The 26,120-nt window shown below is 34.5% G+C and overlaps 1 protein-coding gene across 1 annotated transcript; it reads right to left on the reverse strand.

The window, feature by feature from the left end:
• Positions 1-737: 737 nt before the first annotated feature.
• Positions 738-22,419, reverse strand: ppp5c (protein phosphatase 5, catalytic subunit). The gene is made up of 13 exons (XM_073817827.1): positions 22,329-22,419; positions 16,800-17,041; positions 14,019-14,166; positions 13,585-13,706; positions 12,322-12,387; positions 11,494-11,592; positions 11,219-11,324; positions 10,984-11,126; positions 8,875-8,962; positions 8,676-8,716; positions 8,417-8,595; positions 6,811-6,892; positions 738-1,994 (listed from the first exon to the last, which is right to left on the reverse strand). The coding sequence occupies exons 1-13, from the start codon at positions 22,417-22,419 to the stop codon at positions 1,932-1,934; spliced, it is 1,470 nt and encodes a 489-aa protein (XP_073673928.1). The 3' UTR covers positions 738-1,931.
• Positions 22,420-26,120: the final 3,701 nt, after the last annotated feature.

Genomic DNA, 26,120 nt, shown 5'->3' on the forward strand with positions numbered 1-26,120 from the left:
TTATTTTAGGAAGTAAAAAATATTTCAAAATTTTACAATTTTTGCTGTACTTTGAATACAAAAAAAATGCAGGCTTAGTGAGCAAAAGAGACATCTTAAAAAAAAAAAAAACATTTAAACATCTTACTGTTCAAAAACTTTTAACTGGTATAGTTAAAAAAAAAAAAAAAAAAAAAAAAAAAAACAACATTTATTGAGTTGTGGCTCCGAAACCAATTAATATCACTTATATCCTGGCATATGCCAAAAGTAAATTAACTACCATGTAAAAGTATTTATTACTGGCAGTAACAGATTGTTCCCCCATTGAGTCAGTGCAGTATACGTTCCTCCAGTCACCCACACCCTAACCACCAGCAGTACTCTTTAGCACAATGCTAACCACAAAACACTCAACCTAACAGGAACCCATTTAAATGTCAAAGAGTACAGCATTAAACTCACTAAAAAAAAAACTTGATTTTAACATTTAAGCTCTAGGTCAATAGGACCAGAGTCACAAAAACCACAAAAGTAGTTTCGTCCGTATTTCAATTTTTATTTAAAACATATTTCGCCAGACACGATGCCTATTGTGCAGTACTGAGACATAAAAAAATGACATGTTTTCCCATTCAGTCCTCTTCGATTGAATGAAACATTCTTATATCAGCTGCAGCCAATGCTGATAATGCCGACCCGTGTCACTACTGGTGCGACTCATGTCAACTAACAGAACACAAAAAGGTATGAACACATTCTACAGTATTGGACTGGCGTTTTTTATTCAACAACTTTTTTTCCAAACATGTACACAGAAATGTTTAATATACAGTGTATATATGTGTGTATATATATATATATATATATATATATATATATATATATATATATATATATACACACACACACATACATATGTTGGTGTATATGATATTCGCTAAAAACTCAAGGGCATGGGACATGGCTGCTGTGCGCTTAAAGAGAGGAAGGTAGGTTTCTGCTGTATTTTTTCGAGTCCACACTAAGGGTTTATGATCCGCTAGACAGACAGTGGAAGGTACAAGGGTTTTAGAGCATCTCCAGTGCATTTTAGTCAAGCATGTTGGGAGAAAGAACGTGTGGGAGCTGCCTACAGAGTGGAGAACACCAAACACTTATTGAGTTTCACAATACTGCATTTTTCCCTAGTCTGAAAGAGAGTCGAAAGAGTGTGAAAATTACTACCGGAGCTACATAGAACCTAAATTTGTTTTGTGGGGTTTATCACAGAAACTCTGACCGCATGATAGTCTGGGAAGAGTTTCCTGTTATGAAAGCGGACTTTTATTATGTTTTTTCGATAGATGGCATGTGCAACACCTTCACTGCTACAGTATTGAAATGACACACTGTTCTTCCCCCCAACAGTACTTAGATGAAATAGGATGCGGGGTTGTGAAGTGCTTGTGGGGTAAAATTTCAAAATAAAGGCCCTATGTAGAAACACACCGTTGGGTAAAAGTGCTGATCAGGTTTTTAGCCTCCATTCCTCATAATAATATCATCGCAAGGCTTTAATTCTACATCAACACTCTTACTTTAGGATGCATCATATACACTTGCCCATTCTTTGGTACAATTCAGCTCATTTCTCATAGAGCTAAACATCCAATTCAAACTATGCAGCTCTACATGAATGGATACATTAATGATAAGAGCGTGGGGAGCGGCAATCCGAAAACGGCATCCATCAATGCGCAAATAACATTCCTAGTTCCTTTTTTAAGTCAAGGCATCGCCAATGTGAGTGATGTCTTCCCGATGTAACTACAGGTTTGAGTGCTGTAAAGTGTGCGCGTGTACACGAGGAAGAAAGTGTGTTTTGGAAAAAGAGATGAGCAGAATGTGAGAGTGGATTTGGAGGGATTGGTGTGGACTTCAGACCACAGCAGCTGCTGTCGGTTAAACCTCTACATCATACCCATCTGCATCAGAGAGTTGGCGTATGCCATCGGCTTGACATTTGGATGAGGCTAAAGAGAGGGGGAAAAAAAAAGTTTAGAGACTGCATTTATCACAGAAATACATACATAATCAGTGATTAAATTACCATTTTTGGAATTATTATATTAGTGGTATTAAAATGGTTTCTGAAGGTTTTATGAAGGTACATTTAAAGGAGTAGTTCACTTTCAGAACGAAAATGTACAGATAATGTACTCACCCCCTTGTCATCCAAGATGTTTATGTCTTTCTTTCTTCAGTTGTAAAGAAAATAATGTTTTTTGAGGAAAACGTTTCAGGATTTCTCTCCATATAATGGATTTCTATGGACTTCCAAAATGCAGTTTCAAAGGGCTCTAAACGATCAAAGCCGAGGAAAGAAGGGTCTTATCTAGCAAAACGATCGGTTATTTTCTAAAAAAAAAATTACAATTTATATACTTTTTAACCTCAAATGCTCATCTTGTCTAGTGTGTACTCTGTGTAGAGATTAAAAAGTATATAATTTGTTAATGTTTTTAGAAAATAACCAATCTTTTTGCTAGATAAGACCCTTCTTCCTCAGCTGGGATCATTTAGAGCCCTTAGAAGCTGCATTTTGGAAGTTCAAACTCAGGGGCACCATAGAAGTCCACTATATGGAGAGAAATCCTGAAATGTTTTCCTCAAAAAATATAATTTCTTTACGACTGAAGAAAGAAAGACATGAACATCTTGGATGACAAGGGGGTGAGTACATTATCCTTAATTTTTTGTTCTGAAAGTGAACTTCTCCTTTAAAGAAATAGTTCGTCCAAAATTCTGTCATTAATTATGCACCCAAATGTTGTCCCAAACCCGGAAGACCTTCGTTCAGCAAGGACATCAAAAAAATAGTCCATGAGAGATATGTGGTTCAACCATAGCATTATGAATCGACGAGTAAACTTTTACTACTTTTTATTACCTTTCTTGGTCGTGAACATGTCAGTGTCATTGCTGTCTATGGAGGGTCACAAAACGCTCGGATTTCATCAAAAATATCTTAATTTGTGTTCCGAAGATGAACGAAGGTCTTACGGGTTTAAGGCGACATAAGTGACAAAATTTAGATGTCTGGATGAACCATCCCTTTTAAATTAAAATAAATTAGTTTTAAGACCAATTAAAGCCCTTCTGATAACAAAAAGCCCTTCTGCAAAAAATGTAATGGCATAAATCAGAATGAAGTGAGTTTATAAATAAAAAGAACAAATATCCACCAATGGACTTGGGAATAACAACTTAATTTAGAGGGAAAATAAGTTTTCATACCCCATTTACAGGCATTTGAACTCAATTTGGTTCAATTTCGCAGAAAACAAGACTTCATATCTTCATTTTGCATATCAAATAAACATATCTTGATTTAAAGATGTTTACATATTTGTTTTGAAAAACAAGGCAAAATACTGAGGAAGATATTAATTTTAATAAAATGTAAGACTTTTTAAAGGTCTTTTTAAGCCGTCAAAAACCCATGAATAATATTTAAGCAATTGTACAGTGAATAAAATGAAAAAACTATTTCCCTTGAAATGTTGTTGCATTCCTAGAAAAAGTCTTGTGATGAAACTGAATAGCAGTTGACCGATATTGATTTTATTTATACACGATGCCAATGTCTCAGAGAGCAGGAGGTTAATATAACCTAATTAAATATAATATAACACTATTTAATACAACAATGTACAATTACTGAAATTACATTTATATTAATTTAAATAATATAATGTAACTGAAATAATCAGAATCAGAATTAGCTTTATTGCCAGGTATGTTTGCACATACTAGGAATTTGTTAGAGAAGAAAGTAGTTATAGAATTGTTATTCTTCTGTATTTCATCGTTTTGCGTACTTGCACTTTTTCGTGCGTACCGGCACTTCTGCCATATTGAATGCATGCAAGCGGAGTCGGCCTACGTTAGGATTGGTGCTGTGGGGTTGATGCGTAAAGCCACATACGAGTATGCAAGCGAAAACGGCGTATTATATGCACGTCAAACACATGCATATCATATCCAAGCCAAAGTTAATTTCAGTTTATTAATAGCACGCCAAATAGAAACAGAAAATTGTGCTACTAGTACGCATCTCGAATCAGTACATTAGAACGAAAACAATACCTTAAAAAAATAAAAGAAGCAGGTTTTTGCGATCACATAACTTTAAACGGGTAAACTCCTAAAAAGTCCAAGGATCGTGAAAGCATTCAAACAGGAAGTTAATAACAACGATAATAATGCAGAGAATAGTGACTTATGTCCAGATGCCGGTAAATGATTATTTTCAGCGACTGAATCATGATCATAATTCAGGATTTTTTTCAGTCATTATTTCATATTACGTTGGTTGTCTGATAACAGAAACACTAAAATATAACAATGGAAACATTTTTGTTGAGAACTTGGCTGCATCAAATTACAGTATGTGGGCACCGAGAGGCAAACAAATGTAATAATAAATGTACATTTTGCATGTTCAGAAGAAGTGAGCTTCTTCTGAACATTATTTGTCCGGCAAATAATATTAACAGTCTTGTGTAAGTAAATTGCTCAGTGCAAAGAAAGAGAAGTAATGGGAACCTGGTATTTCTATGTTCTTTTTTCTCCATGTGTCAAATAGACATGAACAAGTTATTTGAAAAACATCTATGACCTTTGAAACATGTCTAGTCTTCATCTTCTATGTCGAGTATGGTTTTACTAATAATAAACATATATTTGCTTAAAGGAACACTCCACTTTTTTTGGAAATAGGCTCATTCTCCAACTCCCCCCGAGTTAATAAGTTGATTTTTACCGTTTTGAAACCCATTCAGCCGTTCTCCTGTTCTGGCGATATCACTTTTAGCATAGCTTAGCATAGATCATTGAATCCTATTAGACCAATTGCATCACGTTCAAAAATGACCAACGAGTTTCCATATTTGTTGTATTTAAAACTTGTCTCTTCTGTAGTTATATCGGGTACTAAGACCGCTGGAAATGCAAAGCTGCGAGTTTCTAGGCTGATAAGATTAGGAACTACACTCCCATTCCGACGTAATAGTCAAGGTAGTTTGCTGCCGTAATATGGCCGAAGCAGGCGGAGTATTATCAGAAATGAGTTCCCAGCTAGTTTAGCATTTGCACATGTGCTGCGTGGTATTTCTGCTCCTGCTTCAGCCTTATTTTTTATTTTTTTATGATTTTTTAAACAAATTATTTGTGAATTACGGTGTCAAATAAGTATTTATTTATTAAGAAGGAGGTTTTTGACCAATATGTCACAATACGTGGGCCCGTTCATCATCTCCTTATTACAGTGCAGTCGTCCTGTCCCCTGTGCAGAAAAACACCCCCAGAGCATGATGCTTCCAGCCCCATGCTTCACTGTAGGTATGGTATTATTGGGATGATACTCATCATTCTTCCTCCAAACACGGCGAATGGAGTTAAGACCAAAAAGTTCTATTTTGGTCTCATCTGACCACAGGACTTTCTCCAATGACTCCTCTGGATCATCCAGATGGTCCCTGGCAAACTTCAGACAGGCATGGACATGAGCTGACTTAAGCAGGGGAACCTTCCGTACGATGCAAGATTTTAAACCATGACATCTTATTGTATTACTGATAGTAGCCTTGGAAACGATGGTCCCAGCTCTCTTCACGGCATTGACCAGCTCCTCCCGTGTAGTTCTGGGCTGATTCTTCACCAATCTTATCATCATTGATACCCCACGAGGAGAGATCTTCCATGGGGCCCCAGTCCAAGGGACATTGACAGTCATCATTAGCCTCTTCCATTTTCTGACAATTGCTCCAACAGTTGTTCTTTTTTCACCAAGCTGCTTGGCAATTGCCCCGTAGCCCTTTCCAGCTTTGTGAAGGTCTACAATTTTGTTTCTTGTGTCTTTTGACAGCTCTTTGGTTTTGCCCATGTTGCTACTTAGACTTTGGCTGATTGTGGGGTGCACAGGTGTCTTTATGACAGCTAACGACCTCAAACAGGTGCTACTAATTTAGAATCGTGAGCAGAGTGTAGCTGGACTATTTAAAAGCAAAATAACAGGTCTTTGAGGGTCAGAAATCTGGCAAGTGATCAAATACTTATTTGACACCGTAGTTCACAAATAAATTGTTAAAAAATCATGCAATGTGATTTCCGGATTTTTATTTTTAGATTCTGTCTCTCACAGTAGAAATGCACCTATGCTAAAAATTGTAGACCCCTCCATGATTTCTAAGTAAGAGAACTTGCAAAATCAAAGGGTGATCAAATACTTATTGACCTCACTGTATATATGTATATTAAAAAAAGTTGCCATGTGTGGTGCATTTGTCTAATCGAGACTTGTCACAGCACTTATGTATTATTGCTCTTTGTTAGTTTTGATTGCTTCTATTGTCCTCATTTATAAGTCGGATAAAAGCGGCTGCTAACTCACTAAATATAAATGTAAATACTCAGACTTGTTTAAACAAATTTATATAAATGTGTATTTGCTGAATGCTGAGGGTCATTGAGAAACTATTACACTATTATGTTTGCCTTTCTAGTAAAGCAAACACTATACAGTAATACTTTTCCATATACTGATTACTTTCTTTGTTTACTTTCTAATTTATTACTAGAACTATTAAACAGAGACAGTAAACTAATGAAGATGAAGAATGGCACAGCACTGTTAGAATTACAGTCATGTGTCAGACACAAAAACTTATGAGCCAATGTGATAATTAAATGCCAAATACTGGCCGATATATCGGTTTTGGTGATGCATCGGTCGACCACTAAAAACCTGTAAATGTAAAGAATGTATAAAAATGTAACTCCACTGACCACAGCAGTAAACTGGTGGAACTCTGGCTTGAGGTCTGATCCCCTGAGATGAATGTAAGCTCCTTTATTTCCCATCTGGTCACTGATAACAAAACAGAAACACACAGAAGAGAAAAAGTCATGAATATACACTTTATTATTACTAGCACAGTTTCAAAGTGTGTCTTTGATTCGGTGATTCAAACGTATAATTCTGACTTGAGCACGAAATGTTCTAACACAAATGTTTGTTTTCAATAAGGGTGCATTAAAACAAAAATATTCCATCATTTATACCTGATAATTCAACGTCTTCCATCGTGACGACTGAGAAAATGTAATGAGTGCTTGCTCTGTTCTCTCTACAAATAAAGTCTTTGGTTTTGTAATCTTGACAAAATTATTTTTGCACCATACTCTTTCAATTCTGCTTTAGTGAGCCAAATAAAGTGCAGTAAAATTACACTGACCACATTAGACAATCATTTTCATAATGGAAAGATGCAGCAGTAATCAGGCTTACTTTTCTTTATACAAAATGTAATTTCCTAATTTAAGGACTTCTCAACATGTGGAAATGTTTTTGTAAAAAGAATGTTCTGAGAACATTATGCTATGTTCCGGTAATGTTTCCTGCGGCAAGATTTATTTTAGTTCCCAGAATATTTTCCTAAAAGGTAGGATAGCAGCATCCAAAACACTCTACAAATGTTTATTGATAACATTGTTAGAACATTATCCTCTAACATTCTAATAAAGATTTCATTGGGAAGCTTTCCATTGGACATTGGATGTGAACTCTAATGTTGCTCAGATGTCAAATTATGGTTGAAAGTAAAAACCCAACCTTTGTATGGTGAAACTCCAACTTTATTAAATAACTCCAGAAAACAGCATTACCAGCTTCACTTATTATAAACCAGATTGACTTTATTTCTGTCATACATTTACAAAAGGGCTTATTGAGATTAACAGAGATTTCGATGTTGATGTCTTGTTGCTTTTGCTATAACAAACATAGTTACAGCAGCAAGAGAAAAACATTGAGTCACAAGTCAAACAGCCCAACTCCAGCAAACACATCTCACCATAATGGTGAGATCAAACCAAACTATTACTTTCAAACAGACATCAACATCTAAACCTCTGTTAATCTCAATAAAATCTTGTGTAAATGACAGAAATAAAGTCAATCTAGTTTATAATAAGTGAAGCTGGTAATGCAGTTTTTGGAGATATTTGATGATGCTGGAGCCTGACATCAAACAAAGTTTGGGTTTTCCCTTTCAACCAAAATTTCCACCAAAAGTCCACATCTAGTGTGATGGGAAGTTTATTAGAATGGTAGAGGATAATGTTGTAACAATGTTATCAAAAAACATTTGTAGAATGTTCTCAGAGAACGTTATCCTACCTTTTAGCAGAACATTCTGGGAACTAAAATAAAACTTGCCGCTGAAAACCTTCCCAGAACATGAAACATTTCTAGCTGGGTTGTTTTTGACACGAGATTCACCCAGATGTTTTTATGGTTCTTGGTTGATTGAAAGCTCATTCATTAATATCTCCTGTTTGTGTAAACCACATGATGGACAAATAAAGACAAAGTTGAAAGAGGTTTTCGTACCAGTAGTTTGGCGCTGAGAACACGGTGATGCACTTCCCTGAGTGAGTGACCTCGTAACCCTCGGCTTTCACCTCATGACTGCGCACTATGTACTGAAGCTTGTTCTGTTCCAGGAAGCGCTCCGTGACGTCAGGCCCAAACTGACAGCTCACACCCCGCTTACTGATGGACCGTCCGTTCTGGAGGAGAAAACGCATCAGTCAAACACAGCTGTGACTGGAAACCTGCAGTTAGCTGAAGGAAAAGTTACAGAACTGACCTGCGGCTGAGGATCTGACCACAAGAGATCACACATTGGACCTGTGCAAGAAAATGACAACTTGTTCAGAGAAAATGATAAATGATTTTTGGCCATTCAATACTTCATAACACAATGCTAGAGTGTTGTGCAGCCCTATGCAGGATGATATAAGCTTGGACATTAACAATATTATCTTGTGAAATCAGACATGTCTTACCAGAGTCTGGAGGCTGTCTGTTCCTGTCTATCTTTCTAATGTCATCTAAGGTCACGCCGTCCTCGCTAAACAGTCCTCCATGCATCACCTGAAACACAATTCAACTCACACTCAAATCCAAAGATAAAACCACAAAGTGGTATAAACGTGACTAGGGTTGTCGTTATTCATCGATTCTAATCGACTATTCGATTTTTAAAAATCCTCGATTTCATTTTGCCCGCGTCGACTAACCTGCAAAATATCGGAAGTGCCGCATTTCACGGAAGAGAATCCACGAAACGCATTATTAGACTGTTTTCCAAGGCTGCATTATATATTAAACCCACTTAAAAATCATAATTAATAGGGCTGGGTATTGTGACCAATTCGGCGATTCGATTCGATTCGATATCGATTAGCTATCAATATTTCATTTAAAATGTTAGTTTTGCGGACATGGGTCCATATTTTGATATAAGTGCTGGTAACTGAAACTCTCCTACTTAAGTTTATTACTGAAATACACATCTACATTAATAATAGGGTGCACACAGTTGTTTATTTTAAACAACTTTGATTTTAAATGAACACTGTAACAAGAAGTCATAAATACGTGCATCCATTGTACACCATGTAAACAAACTGCAAAATGCACATTACTGTAAAAAAAATAAAAAGACTAAATGTGCAACAGTGAAATCTATTAAGAACTTCAAACATGTTTAAGAAATAAAACATTTTTCTAAATTCAAAACGTTCAAAACAGGCCCATCATAAAGCCCTTGTCTGCGTATACAAAACATTCTAGCTGTCCATAAAACAGTTCTTAACTACAGCCTAATCATTTTTGATCACCAGATTTTCTGCAAAACAAGCAGCTGATGGTGACCCCTTCAGGACGAGAGGTGAATATTCATATCCTCTTACGTGAAGCATGCGCATTAAAAATCGATTTGGGGATTTCCCGAATCGATTTCGTTGAGTTAAACTGAAGATCGATTAAAATCGGAGAATCAATATTTTTTGCCCAGCCCTAATAATTAAGCATAACTATGAATTCACAAATGCTACGATTCAGTTCAATAAATATATGCAATGCAGGTTTAATATATGTGCGTCAATTATGTACATGTGTGTACATGAAGTATGTGCGTCACACAGCAGCTCAGTTCACAAGAACGGTTATCATTTACATGTGGAGCATCTCATTTTGTTGTGTTTTAGGGTTTATTTTAACATTCCTCTGGGAACGCAACATGCGCCATTTCATCAGATTTGTAAGGTAAATCATTTATAAACCTATGCAAACTCAGGAGAATACATCAATATCATTCTAATTATGCTAAGTGTTTATCGCGATTTCAAAATAAATGTTTAAAACCTCACTCAAGTTTGCTCATTTTGATGTGCACATATTCATTTAATTATCGTGGCTATAACATTTCTGTGGTAAAGATATGGCCAAATATTAAAGATTAGGTGGACATTTGATTTAAATGTTGTTTAGTCGATATTAAACAAGGATTAGTTCGCCAGTAATGTATAAAAACAATCATCAGGTCGTTGTCGCCCTCTGCAGGCCTTTGTTTATAATACATTATGTATTTCAACCGTTTTGTGCAATAAAACATATGATTTCTTGCTTTGCATTCTTTATATTTATTAACTACTTATTATTGCCTTATTGCTATTATATATGTATTTTAAAAAAAAAAGTAAAGGCTATTGTTCACTTACATCTATTTTATTACCACACACATAAAAAAATAACTATGAAATTGTTTTATTTCAAAAATATATTTTTTTTTCAATTTTATTTTTATATACTTTTAATGGTTAAATTATTTATTTTTAAATAAAAAAGCCTGTCTAATTAATTGAGTTTTACAGATTTCTTTTCTTTTCTGGATTCCATTTTAATGGTTCCATTGAATTGTAATAATCAAAAGCATCTCCAATTAATTGATTTTATTATAAATAAAATGTTCTTAAGTAAAATTGTTGATTTTATGTGGGAAATTAGTCATTGAGATGAACTGATTAATTAGTCGATAGATGAATCGATATAAAAATAGTAGTTAGTGGCAGCCCTATATTAATGTGACTGTGCTGAATCTGCCGTCATACCAGCACTTTGTTATTGATGCACTGGGCGAGAGGAAGCCACTGGAAGACTTCACTGAACAGCTGGAACATCTGAGCGGTGTACTTCGCTTTCACCTCACCCTCGAACCCGTACATCTGATTCATGTTATCCGTCTCATGGTTACCTTCACAGAAAATACATTTAAATCATAAGGTTTATCCATCACACTCAAACATGTTTGGGAACTAGTACTAGGAAACGCTGGTGTGTCCTCACCTCTAAGCAGGTGGAAGTGTTCTGGATATAGAAGCTTGAAGCCAAAAAGTGTGAGAATGACTTCTAGAGAGAAAGAGCCGCGGTCCACAAAATCACCATTGAACAGCTGAGAGCCTGAAGTCAAGGCTAATGCATTGGATCTCAGTCGGGAAAAATGTGCATATAAGGCATTTATGAAAAATTTAAACATAGCAAACAGATCAAGATATATATAAATATTTATTATTCAATTAAACAATCTATATTCAATTCGGACTCGAAAGGAAAAAGGATACATAAGGATTAGTTATAGATGGCAAACCGTTCAACTCAAAGATATTTAGAAGATCGTAGTACTGGCCATGTGTGTCTCCACAAATAGTTATTGTCTCTGTCTAAATAACAAGAGAAATGAAAGGACATTAGTATGATGGCAAAAGCAACAAAGAAAAGCCAGAAATAGAATCGCCGCTTTTTTAATGACAGAAGACTGTGAGAACAGAAGTATGGAGGCAGATTAGACTCATTAATAATTCACGCAAAAGACACAATGCACACATGCGTGTCCCAATTCACAAAAACCAATTCACGTGCAAAAAATAGGAATAAAAATTCATAAAATACGTTTCACAAATTGCAAAACACAATTCACAGATTTACAACTGTGTACAACTTATATACAATAGACTCGCGCTGATGACGTAACGGAAGGTAGGCACGCCCACAGCGGGTTATGATTGGTCGATCAATAGGCTCAAATCTGATTGGCTAAAGTGTACGAGTGACCCGCGTGGGAGGAGTTCGCTGCCAGGAAAGTCTCAAAAACACACATGCAAGTCTAAAAAATACACACGCAAAAAAGGCCATCCACAAACTCACAGTCCGGGATACACTCGTGATTTTTAAACATTCAAAATTGTTGTACACAGTTGTAAATCTGTGAATTGTGTTTTGCAATTTGTGAAACGTATTTTATGAATTTATATTCCTATTGTTTGCATGTGAATTGTTTTTTGTGAATATATTTTTTTTCGTGCACGTGAATTGGGACACGCATGTGTGCATTGTGTCTATTGCGTGAGTCTAATCTGCTTCCATACAGAACACTCATTCAATTCTCTTACCTCTTTTAATGTAATTTCAACAAGACTTGGAAGTTTGGATAAAACTTCTTTAACTTGAACCAGAATCTGAAAGACAGAAACTTTGATTATGATTATGGTCAATGACCTGGTTGTTTCATAGGATCTATTTATTTGATATATATATATATATATATATATATATATATATTAGGGCTGGGACACGATTAATCGCGATTAATCGCATCCAAAATAAAAGTTTATGTTAACATACTAAATGTGTGTTTACTGTGTGTATATATAATGTATGTATAAATACACACACAAACATGTATATTAAAGAAAACTGAAAATAAAAATTAAATTAAAATAAATAAAATATTTATAATTCTATATATAATCTAAATTAAATACAAATATAACTATCCACACATATAAGTATTTTTTAAAGGCTTTACATGTATGTGTGTGTATTTATATATACATAATAAATATACACAGTAAACACACATTTAGTATGTTAACATAAACTTTTATTTTGGATGCGATTAATCGCGATTAATCATGTCCCAGCCCTAATATATATATATATAAAATAGAAAAAAAATGCAATTCATAAAGGCAATAACTTGAATACACATATTCTATGATAAACAATGTATATTTTAAATTAAATTTCATCGATTTCATTTTGTGGCACATGATAGTGCTGCATGATAATGGTTAAAATGAATGAATATATTGATTAAATTATAATTGTAACCTCCATCTCGCCTCTAACTCCCCAACCACTTTCCTGACAAATAATTTGTCACACTGCACATGTGCGAAATGCGTTAAAAAAATTGACATAATTAACAACAACAAAATAATTAACGCCGGTAACGGGTTATTTTTGACAGCCCTTATATATATATCATACTATTTTGTTGTTGTCCATTCAATCAATTGATGCCGAATTGCCACTAATTCGTGAAAGTAAAATATGCACAGGCATTTACAAGCTATTTAAAAGCAAACAATAGCATGGAAAAGAGGAAAAAACTCTAACAAACTTTAACACAAGACAGCATGTGCACAGAGTATTAAACAAAGTTCACTTTCAAACCTTTAAGCTCTTGTTTTTAGTCCACAAGGCTTACAAGTGCAAGAGTGAAGCACTACAACATCAAGTCAGCATAATCTCAATACATCTGTACAGTTTTATTTGACATGATCGATATATGGCCAGCCTTGAGTAAATAAATAATAGATGAACACAGTTATGTTTCAAGATCTGTGCACATGTATTTGAAGAGCACTTACCTGGTAAGCACACTTTCTGTGCAGCTTTTTCTGGTCTTTGAACCAGTCCATCAAGTCTTTCATGAAGTTCAGTGTAACCTTCCCATCTTCAAGTTTAGGTCCAGTATAGTCATCCTCGATTGCTGGTGGGACAGAAAAAATGATTTGAATCATAGGACATCAAAATCATTATTAATTTATATTATGAAATCTATTTTATTATTAGCATTTTTCTTTGGTCACTGTATTACAACAATGAAATATTATTTTCATGAAAATTACATCAGCAATTTTCTCAAATGTTTTGAGCATACTGAGAAAGACAAGAATAAAGAAATAGTTTACACTTCATTCTAAGGTGTCCTTGTTACAGTGAAATTACACAAGTATAGAGTTAAGTTTAGGGTTAATTGCTTGTAAGGAAGCATACTTTGATCTTAATAACTGAAACCTACCCATGTTCTCAATGTCTAAGGAGTCGACTACTGATCGTTTGAGCTCGTCGCTGGCGATGGCCCGTTCAAAGGCCTTCTGTTTGACAATCTTATTGCACTCCTGGTACTTCATCTTGGCATCTTTGTCATTGGGACGAACTCTAACTACCTGTTGGCAATGAAAAGACAATAGCATGAAAAATAAATAAATAAATAAATAAATAAATAAAATATAATATCTACATACATACATACATACACAAACAGTCGTGGCCAAAAGTTTTGAGAATGACACAAATATTAGTTTTCACAAAGTTTGCTGCTCAACTGCTTTTAGATCTTGTTTCAGTTGTTTCTGTGATGTACTGAAATATAATTACAAGCACTTCATAAGTTTCAAAGGCTTTTATCGACAATTACATGACATTTATGCAAAGAGTCAGTATTCGCAGTGTTGGCCCTTCTTTTTCAGGACCTCTGCAATTCGACTGGGCATGCTCTCAATCAACTTCTGGGCCAAATCCTGACTGATAGCAACCCATTCTTTCATAATCACTTCTTGGAGTTTGTCAGAATTAGTGGGTTTTTGTTTGTCCACCCGCCTCTTGAGGATTGACCACAAGTTCTCAATGGGATTAAGATCTGGGGAGTTTCCAGGCCATGGACCCAAAATGTCAACGTTTTGGTCCCCGAGCCACTTAGTTATCACGTTTGCCTTATGGCACGGTGCTCCATCATGCTGGAAAATGCATTGTTCTTCACCAAACTGTTGCTGGATTGTTGGAAGAAGTTGCTGTTGGAGGGTGTTTTGGTACCATTCTTTATTCATGGCTGTTTTTTTGGGCAAAATTGTGAGTGAGCCCACTCCCTTGGATGAGAAGCAACCCCACACATGAATGGTCTCAGGATGCTTTACTGTTGGCAAGACACAGGACTGATGGTAGCGCTCACCTTTTCTTCTCCGGACAAGCCTTTTTGTAGATGCCCCAAACAATTGGAAAGAGGCTTCATCGGAGAATATGACTTTGCCCCAGTCCTCAGCAGTCCATTCGCCATACTTATTGCAGAAGATCAATGTGTCCCTGATGTTTATTTTGGAGAGAAGTGGCTTCTTTGCTGCCCTTCTTGACGCCAGGCCATCTTCCAAAAGTCTTGGCCTCACTGTGCGTCCAGAAGCGCTCACACCTGCCTGCTGCCATTCCTGAGCAAGCTCTGCACTGGTGGCACTCCGATCCCGCAGCTCAATCCTCTTTAGGAGACCATCCTGGCGCTTGCTGGACTTTCTTGGACGTCCTGAAGCCTTCTTAACAAGAATTGAACCTCTTTCCTTGAAGTTCTTGATGATCCTATAAATTGTTGATTTAGGTGCAATCTTAGTAGCCACAATATCCTTGCCTGTGAAGCCATTTTTATGCAACGCAATGATGGCTGCACACGTTTCATTGCAGGTCACCATGGTTAACAATGGAAGAACAATGATTTCAAGCATCACCCTCCTTTTAACATGTCAAGTCTGCCATTCTAACCCAATCAGCCTGACATAATGATCTCCAGCCTTGTGCTCAAGACGACTACTGAAATGATCTCAGCAGGTCCTTTAATGACAGCAATGAACTGCAGTGGAAAGTTTTTTTTCTGGATTAAGTTAATTTTCATGGCAAAGAAGGACTATGCAATTCATCTGATCACTCTTCATAACATTCTGGAGTATATGCAAATTGCTATTATAAAAACTCAAGCAGCAACTTTTCCAATTTCCAATATTTATGTAATTCTCAAAACTTTTGGCCACGACTGTACATACATATACATATATATATATATATATACATATACATATATATAATTAGCTTTTTTAGTTCCTTAAATGGTGTTTCCTGAAACTTGTATTCTCACACATATACTCTTTATTTTCATATATTACAAATCAACATTGATTCAGAACAGAGATGTTTTCTTTTCTAATAACTGACCTAGCATATGAATATAATATATTTACCAAAATGAAAATTCTGGGCCAAAACTGAAAGTTCAGGAATGTTTTATGAAATAAATTGCAAGTAAAGCAGTATTATTGCCATGTTTAATAACAGTTAACAGTTATTTTGCAAACATTTTTTGTATTACAAGTTTTCTAAAATGCTAGGTTTAAATATGCAAATGAGACATTGTTTAATGAAATATGTGCTAATTTGCATACATTTCTAGTACAAAAACCTAAACAATGAATGAAGCCAGATTCAAAATTCTTGTTTAATTTTTTGGGCATATTAGAGTAAAATGTTTTTACAGAGGGGAATTCTCTCATTTCGTTACTCCAAAATTCAGAAAATACTTAAAAAAAAAAAACATTTTAAAATTTACGGGGGAATAAAATGTTGCATATAATCAAGCAAATTTTATATGTACAAATCCCTCTGTAAAAACCTACAGGATATAGACAGGAATAAAAAGTAAAGTTTGGTCTGTGTAAGTGCTACTGAAGTGGATATTTATGGCTCAGTGTAAGAGAAAAAAAACGAATTTTGCCTTTAAAAATATGTATTGCAAATAAAATAAAAGCACTTTTAAATGTTTTCTTTCCACTAGTCTAAAAGAGCACTTTATGAAAAACCAAAAAGCCCCAAATCTCGTCGGTTGGCAGGTGTGTTACAAGTAATATTTAGTCAAGTTTACACATCAACAGCAAACCAGAAATTGCTGTTTGAGCTGAATATTTCTAGATGCAGAAATGTTGGTGCATCAAACTCATATTTGAATAAAAACATTGTATTAAATGAATAAGAATACAACGAGTCTCACCGTTTCGTAATCTTTGAGCGCTGCTTTAAACTTGCCCAGGGCCATGTTGGAGGTGGCTCGTCGATAGTAGCCCTTAATGTAGTTCTTGTCCAGCTCCAGGGCTCGCGTGGCGTCCGCCAGCGCATAGCCATAGCACTCTGTGCGCAAGTACGCCAGACTCCTGTTACTGAAGTAGATGGCATTGCTCGGGTTCAGCTCCAGTGCTTCTGAGTAATACTTGATGGCGTTCTCATAGTCTTTATCTGAAATAAGAGCAGTAGACTATTAATACACCCAAAACACAGTCACCAAGAGGAAGACTTGGATTCAGAACACTTAAATTAAACTGCTCTTTCGGTGTCTGTCCGAATAAGCAAAAAGACAGAATAAATTATGCAGAACAATGACGTGATGCAATCAAATAGAGGCGCGCACTAATGCAGCAAACATGTCAGCAGTGTGGAAGCATTTAAAACTGTTAGAGAAAGATGCAAAACTCATTCCAAGCACTGACAGCAAGAGACTGTTTAGTATCGCATCACATGTCTTCATGAGAAGAGAAAGGGCTGGCTGTTGCTGGTTACTGTATGATGACTGAAATCACCAAATAGCCTTAAACCATTAGTTGTCTAATGCACCAATTGTATTTATTCTGACAGCGCTGCAGGAGCTCCTTAGCCAGGGTTCAAAGTCCAAAGCATGAGGAAAATCTGCGTGATGAAAATCATTTATAAATCTGCTGCTATCAGCAAAAAAAGTAGCACTGAGGTCTTCTTGCGGGTTTTCGCCAAAATAAAGGTAAACGTTCATAAATGTCAGTATTGCAATTTTACTGTTGTTCTGTAAAATAAAATTAAAAAGACAAACATAATGATAGCAATCATTACAACAGCTCCTATTAATACATTTATTCTAACATTCTCCTTTGCTCAGCAAAGCTGCATTTATTTGTACACTAAAAACACATGTCTGATTAGTAGGCTATAATGTCTACTACAATCTAAAACATTTGCTTTAGGGCTGCTCGATTTTGGCAAAAATCATAATCACGATTATTTTGGTCAATACTGTAATCACAATTATTTAAACGATTATGACAAGGTCCAAAACTCATAGTGATTAATCTAAAGGTAGCAATACAGGGAGAAAAAAGACTGCTTTAAAAAAATACTGAATATTTGTATGCAAATCTAAAGTAGTCTAATACTACAGAAATGTTATGTAATTATTTGAATGTAAATAAAACAGGGTCGCCACTGTAATAGTTAAACATGCTTTGTTTCTTATTAAAACTACAAATGTGATTTTTCTCTTTGTATTTTTACGTTTTATTCATATTAGGCACAGAGACGGCAGAAGGAATATTATGTGTTGCCGCTGTACCACACGGGTCCAATATACTGTTGCACACATATTTTCATTCTCAACTGTTTATGGTCATTTAAGACATAACTCTTGTCAGTTTATGTGAATATTCACCAAGCGCTTCATTTTGAAATGTTGTTGTGTATATTTGAGCGTTTAGGCGCACACTGAGCTAAAAGATGACTTTAAATGTCCGTGTTCTGCTCCGTCTCTGAGCGCATTCACAGAACAGCGCAAGTTTTCTTATGCGCTATTAAAAACAAAACATCGAAGAAACATTAATAAATCAAGCACGTCCCGTTTTATGAAAGTCACGTTACATGATTTAGCTGATTTGCATGTGAAATCAGGCTGTTATGGAGGAGCGAAAGCGCAGCACTGGAAAGGGGGCGGAATGGGGCGCAATAATCGTCTCGTTTCGATTACTGCATTTTCATGATCACTTGAAGGAGAAATCGAAATCGAAACCAAATTTCGATTAATTGAACAGCCCTAATTTGCGTTGTTAAAAAAAGTTTTTAAATTGTTGTTTTGTAATTGATTTTTTTTTTTGAAAAGCGAGACAAAACTGTAAAAATGACATTTTGGCTATTTAATTTATGCAATGGCGAAAAAATTGGCAAAATACATGGGGGGAAAACATGAAAAACCATATTCGGTAATCGGCCTTCGGCCCAGTGTTTGATTTTGTTCGGTTTGTTTCATTTCGGTGCATCCCTGTGGATTTTTATGAACTTTCTGAATTATCAAAGTTTCAGTTACAGACAAAAATCTCTCTAGCTTCATTAAAAATACTGAAGCTGAAGAGAAACACAGGTAAACTGAAACACTTTGCCAGTGGATTAATTAACTTTTATCTAAAAGATTTTAGATTTTTCACAAAGCATCATGTCCACGCCACTTTTCAAGAGAGTCAACACTGTACAATAAGTGTCCTAGAATTAGTAAAATATTGAATAACTATATCATACTAAAATCTTAATGTCACATTTTAATCATGTTAGAGACTGACCAAACTGAAAACCCAATTAAAGTTTAGGAGAAAGTGAACCTGTACAAGAGAGTGTGTCTGCGTGTGAGAGGTGTTTTGAGATAGTAATTTAATTAGAAATGTGACTAGTTTTTCCAGTGACTAATATGAGTAGTTAGTATCATTAAAGTAACCATCATCATTTCTATTCTTATTTTGAATCCTTTTTTTATTTTAATATTTTCATTTGAATTTGTTTTAGTAGTTTTTTTTTATTAATTTGACTTCAGTTTTAGTTATTTTTGTACATCAAGTTCAATTAAATTAAGAAGTGTTGAAACTAACTGAAATAAAAAGATGTTTGTGGTTTTACTTTTAGTTTCAGTTTTATTTTACATTAACTATGATAACCCTGCCTTACCTTAAAATACCCTACCTAAAACATTCTAGCAACATCCTAGAAACCACCTTGCAATTGTACATCTGTGCATTGATATGGCTGTTGGCATTGATAATCTTACTCATTTTTTTTTTTTTAGTTTAGTTTTTTGTTGTTAAGTAGAAATGAACTGTTTCTTCAGTGTGAACATACTAACCCTACATTCAATCTCACAGTCAGGACAAACCCACTAGATCATGAAATAGCAGTTATCCTAGTATAAGCAGCACTGAACAATGGAGCTAATGTTCAGTACACACTACAGTGCTCAATTCAAGCATGAAAAAGAGGAAAGAACAAAACATTCTGCTGCAGCATCATATTTGGAAATTTCCCCACCGGTTAATCGATGTGTGACAACACCGGTAATACCAGTATCGCCGTGGGGGGGTGGCCGTTTGAGTTTTACTTTCACTTCTAAATTAGCGGCAATTCAGCATCTAGCAACTGTGTTTTTAGTTTAAGTTTTCCCTCTTTTCCTCACTTTCCTTCGCTTTTAAATAGCTTGTAAAAGCGCTGTGCTTAAAATTAGCTGCAATTCAACGACAAGCAGATTTTGCTGTTTTAGTTCATTTGAGTTTTCCCTCATTTCCTCACTCATTCACTTTTAAACAGCTTGTAAAAGTGCCATGCGCATTTTACTTTCACTTTTAAATTAGCTGCATTGGCGTAAAGTAATGAACTTTTATTAACAAAACTAATACAAATTCACCATGTTATATGCCTAATATAAAATAACAAATAAATTACACAAAGTTTAAATAGGTATACAAAACTGAAAATCGGTAAATACAAATAACGCAGAACGTTTATTAGCAAAATGAATAAGAAAGCCTGGAGGCACGGCATACACCTCGATGTAATATAAAATCAAAATACAGTTTAAATAAATAAAAATCAGCAAACACTGCGGAACCAAATAAATATGAAACTTCCACTATGATCTTAGATAAATGGCAGAAGTTAACAGGCTTTTCAAAATCGAAAATATATTTAAAACAGGCGTTTTTGCATTTCGTTTTGAAAACTCTTCTGCCATCGTCTTCGGCAAACTGCAATGAGCAGCCGCATTCAATTTGAATTGCATTAATTCAATTGTCTCTTCTCTAACTTGAACTAAATGATTTTTATTACTATAAAAAATTAAAAACAACCCTATATATATATATATATATATATATATATATATATATATATATATATTTATATGACAATGGACTACAAAACCAGTCATAAGTAGCACGGATATTTGTAGCAATACCGATTTTTCTTTTATGCCAAAAATCATTAGGATAATAAGTATGTTCCATGAAGATCCTTTGTAAATTTCCTACCATAAAAATATAAAATGTAATTTTTTTAATAGTAATATGCATTGCTAAGAACTTCATTTGGACAACTTTAGAGGTGGTTTTAAGTTTCTTACGCTCATCAAGACTGTGTTCATTTGATAAAAAAATACACAAAAAACTATAATAATACACATTAATAACAATTATGTTATTAAAATCTGTAATTAAAGTTGAATTGTCAGCCTCATTACTCCAGTCTTCAGTGTCACATGATCCTAAAGAAATCTATTCTAATATGCTGATTTAGTATCAGGGCTGAAACAGTTGTACTGCTTAATATTTTTTTTAAAACCTGTAATACTTTTTTCAGGATTCTTTGATCAATAAAAGGTTAAAAAGAACAGCATGTATTTAAAATAGAATAGTTTTCTAACGATATACACTGTTTAAAAGTTTGGGGTCAGTACATTTTTATTCTTTCTTTTTTCGAAAGAAATTAATACTTGTATTCACGGTTGTGTTAAAATTCATAAAAAGTGATAGCATAGATTTGCATTGAAAAGATTTATATTTATATTCTGAACAAATGCTGTTCTTTACTAACCTTTTCATCTTATTCACCAAAGAAAAGAATCACAAGTTCCAAAAAAAAAAATACAAATAAAAAATGTCAGCACAACTGTTTCCAAAATTGATCATTCTAATAATAAATCAGCATATTGGAATGATTTCTGAAGGATCATGTGACACTTAAGACTGCTCATGAAAATTACAGGAATACATTATATTTTAAAGCATATTGAAATAAAAACCATTATGTTATATTATATTGAACTTTTAAACATGCTACTGTTAGAAATTTAATAAATGAGAATAAACTGTGTTTATCTGTATTTATTTATTTTCGATGCTAGAAACATCCCAGTCAAACTAAAGTTTAATGTTCTTCGGAAATATGCAGGAAATTAATATAAACTACACGATTGAACAGATTTAATGGTATGAGCAGTGCAGACATCAATTGCAAATAAATCACATCCATAAATGAATGACAAATCTGACGCGAGAGGGTCATAAATCACGGGCAAAGATCACGGCCTTACAATGATATGAATTGGCTATTGTCAGATTATGTTGAGTCTCATAGTGCAGAGATGACAGTGAAACAGCATTATCACACCATCACCAACGACTAGACTAGACTGACACTTCAGCAAACCAAATCAGCCTCTATCGCGCCCTTCCTCGTTATCGATATACGTTAAGCACACGGATTGTGGCGATTACATAAGAATAAAGTCTGATGAGTGAGTGTTTCATGAGTCTGCCTGATTCATCATGTGTTGCTCATGCTCATCTCACACACATTTCCCTCCTGTGACACTCATCAGTCCTCATGATGAAACAAACTCATCCAGCACAGCCCTCTCCTGTCAATATCCACACACTCTCTTATTTACAGCAGATATCTGACTAGGTTTTACCTTTAAAGTAGTTATTCGCCGTCTCCTTGAGTTTCTCTGCACTGGCATTCCGCTCTTCTTCCGCCATCTTCTCACTGCCGTATTCCGTCATGCTGCCGTGTGTACGCTGAGAGCTGTCGCAAACAGGAGCAAGCGGGTCGTAAAGCGCTTTTCGCCAAACCTCTAGAACAGTCCAGAGCTACAAAAAACCTATTCTCATTACAAGAATTTTACCTAGTTAAATTTTATATATTTTTTATTTTATATGAACTTGTGCAAGTTATTGTAAAATGTGGGGAATTACTTTATTTATATTGTCAACATTAATTTAAAATGAATTTAAAACGAATGAATGAATGCCCTTACAAAAAATTAACCAGAACAATTTCTTGTAGTAACCATGGTTAAACTATGTTTTTTTTTTGTGTGTGTGTGTGTGTGTGTGTAGTAAAACCATAGTAACTAGAAAATAAACCGTGGTTTAACTACAGAAACAATGGTTTAACCATGGTTTTTAAAGTAAAACCTTGGTAACTACAAAATAACCACGTTTTACTACAGAAACAATGGTTTAACTATGGTTTTTGTAGTAAAACCATAGTAACTACAAAATAAACCATGGTTTAACCATAGTTTTTGTAGTAAAACCATAGTAACTACAAAATAAACCATGGTTTAACTATGGTTTTTGTAGTAAAACCATAGTAACTCCAAAATAAACCATGGTTTTACTACAGTAACCATAGTTTAACTATTTTTTTTTTAAAGTAAAACAATTGTAACTGCAATATAACCATGGTTTTACTACAGTAACCATGATTACCTGGGTGATTCTTAGACTAGGGCACTTTTATGTACTTTGGTCATATTTTTAAAAATACAAATAATTTTAGACAAATTCCTCTTTCTTTGTCAAGCTATCAATAAAACCAACCTAAAAACCTTTTACTACCTTTCTATTATGATTTTTTTCACACTTTTCAGCCTTCTTATAGGTATCAAAATCACTGTTTTCTCCTTGTCCAGACTTTTAAACTTCAACAATGAAAATACAGTTTAAAAATATGACTTATCTGGTAACTATTAATGTACCTGAATTAAGCACTAGTAAAAATAATTAAAACACATTATAGTATTTAATGTGAGACCTCTATCAATATTACTTTTTATACAAAATATATCTGTCGCCCAGTATTGGTGTCATTTCCACCACAACACTCGAATGTATCTTTAAAAAGTTTGTGTGAAAGTTTTTTTTTTTGTTTGTTTTTTTTTCTATGGAAATGTTGAGTGACATCAGAGCACATGTTGGACATGGAGGGAATTTACATTTTCATCAACAACAAATGAAGAAAAATCAAAGTAAATATTGCATGATCAGTTAATATATTTATTCTACGTCATTTCCACCACATACTGTACCATCAAGGGTGTTATTAAAAAGCTGAAAATTTTACGTTAAATAAGAGTATTTTACATACACGAAATGCTAAGTAATAATTCAAAGCCAATCAGTGAAGCTCTCTTCCATTTTTTCACAAAAAAACTACAGAAATGTCATTTCCACCACACTGCCCTCTGTGGAGGAAATGTATGGTTACAAAGTACAATGGATTGTGAGAATAGAATAGAATAGAAATATTTCAATCCAGAAACAGTTATGTTCCGGCATTGTGACGAAGCTTCCCTACCTTAATTAACCTTAATTTCTTGTCATTTCCACCACCACCATGACATTTCCACCACACACACATTTTTTAAAAAATTTAAAAAGTTCTCATCACACATAAAATTTTTTTTTGCCACAATTTATGAATCATTCTCTATTTACTACAAAAACCAAAGTTATTCTATTTTTTAAATAACAGCTGTATATTAATGGCAGGTTGTAAATAAAAAGTAAAATATTAACCATTTCTCTTGTAATCTAAGTTTGTCCTCTTACAGACCTTAAAACTAGACAAATTATTTAAACTTATGAAACTGTGTTATGTTACTTTTAAAAAAAAAAATTTCTTCAAATTCTCAAGGCTAAAAGTGCACCTAGTTGAAGAAACGCCCAACTATGTTTTTTGTAGTAAAACCATAATAACTACAAAATGGACCATGGTTTAACCATGGTTAAATAGTAAAACCATAGTAACTGCAAAATAAACCATGGTTTTACTACAAGAACCATGGTTTAACTATGGTTTGTGTATTAAAACCATAGTAACCACAGAATTAACCATGGTTACTACAGTATTGACAGTAAAACCATAGTAATGATGAAATTAACCACGCATCTATAGCTTAACTGTGTCTTCTTGTTAAACCATAAAACACAAAATTAAATATGGGTGTACTATAATATGTGTGCTGACGCATTTATACCCTGGAAGCATGATTTTGTAAAGGGAAAAAAAAGAAATAAAATAATGATCAAAAATAAATAAATAAATAAAATAATGGCTTTTGTCACAGGCTACAGTCAACTAGCTATAAGCTCAGCAGTATATTCTTTATACCCCTATTATTGGGATGCTCATCCATTTAGCTAAATTAATTAAAACTTTAATAATTATCTAAAGTTATCAACAACACATTATTATCATTGTTATATTTCTATTGTTATTTTCCCCATTCTAGTTTCCATGGCGATGATTGGTGGATCTCTCAAGACTTTGGCGCGCTTGTGTCTTTTAAACTTTCGCGTGGTGGACTTGAAGACTTCTTTAGCGATTGATGCGTTTCTAATATTCGACTTAAAAAAATAAAACACTGTAGTAATTGGCATTTTGTGTTACGGGGACACACACATTCACGTAGAGACATAATGGAGTTTAATAACGAAGATATTGGACTTTTCCAAGGATTAACAAATGGCCTTCAGGGAGAAACCAGACATCAGTTCGTCGGCACTTATTTTGCAGGTGAGTGGCATTTCTAAATAATACATTTAGGCGTTTTGGTGTTGATAAATGTGATTGTTGTCGTTGTTTTTGTTTCATTCTTATTTTTTTTTTTTTTTTTTTTTTTAAAGCCATCGTCCCAGAGTCAGAGTCAACAAAGAATCAAAAGACCATCCAGGGGGCTATTTCATAAAACAAGTTTACCAAAAAAGCCAGGCTTATTTTAGCTATTCTAAATTGTTTTGAACCAAATCAAGTGATGATAAGTCAGACTAACAGAAATAAACCTGGCTTATTTGGTATTGGACCCTGGTTCTAGCCGTGTATGACCAGTTAGATAATACGTAATGTTTGGGTTAAGCCTGTAGGTGGCACAACAGCGCTATTTTACAGGTTTGAGTGGTTTATAACTCAGTCTTCGTATTATTTTCTTTTTCATTTTTCTTACATTACACACACAGTGTTTATGAATTATGTTGGCAGTTCAGATGGTTCCTCTTAAAAACTGAGTAGCCTATATGTCAAATAAATGACAAGACAGTCCAGTGATTTAAACAGATTTAGCATCCTATTTACTTTCCCCACTCTCACGTAAGCACACAACCTCTTTTAGAACATAAGGAATTAATTTATCAACAAAACAAACAAATAGCACTTATAGGGAACAACATAACAGACTTTGGAAGGGAGCACGGCCAAAATACAATTCTAACTGAAATTACAAGCGACCCTGGAACTCGAGCAATGAACTAATTACAAACACTTCCCATTCCTAACTATCAAACATAGGAGAAAACAGGTTACAGACATTGTATCCACTTCTTTAACATGCACTATTGATTGAGATAACGAAATTCACACTAAGAGAGAACAGGACAGTCGTGGCCAAAAGTTTTGAGAATGACACAAATATTAGTTTTCA

Source organism: Garra rufa, chromosome 14 (genome assembly GCF_049309525.1).
Source record: "Garra rufa chromosome 14, GarRuf1.0, whole genome shotgun sequence".
NCBI lineage: Eukaryota > Metazoa > Chordata > Actinopteri > Cypriniformes > Cyprinidae > Garra > Garra rufa.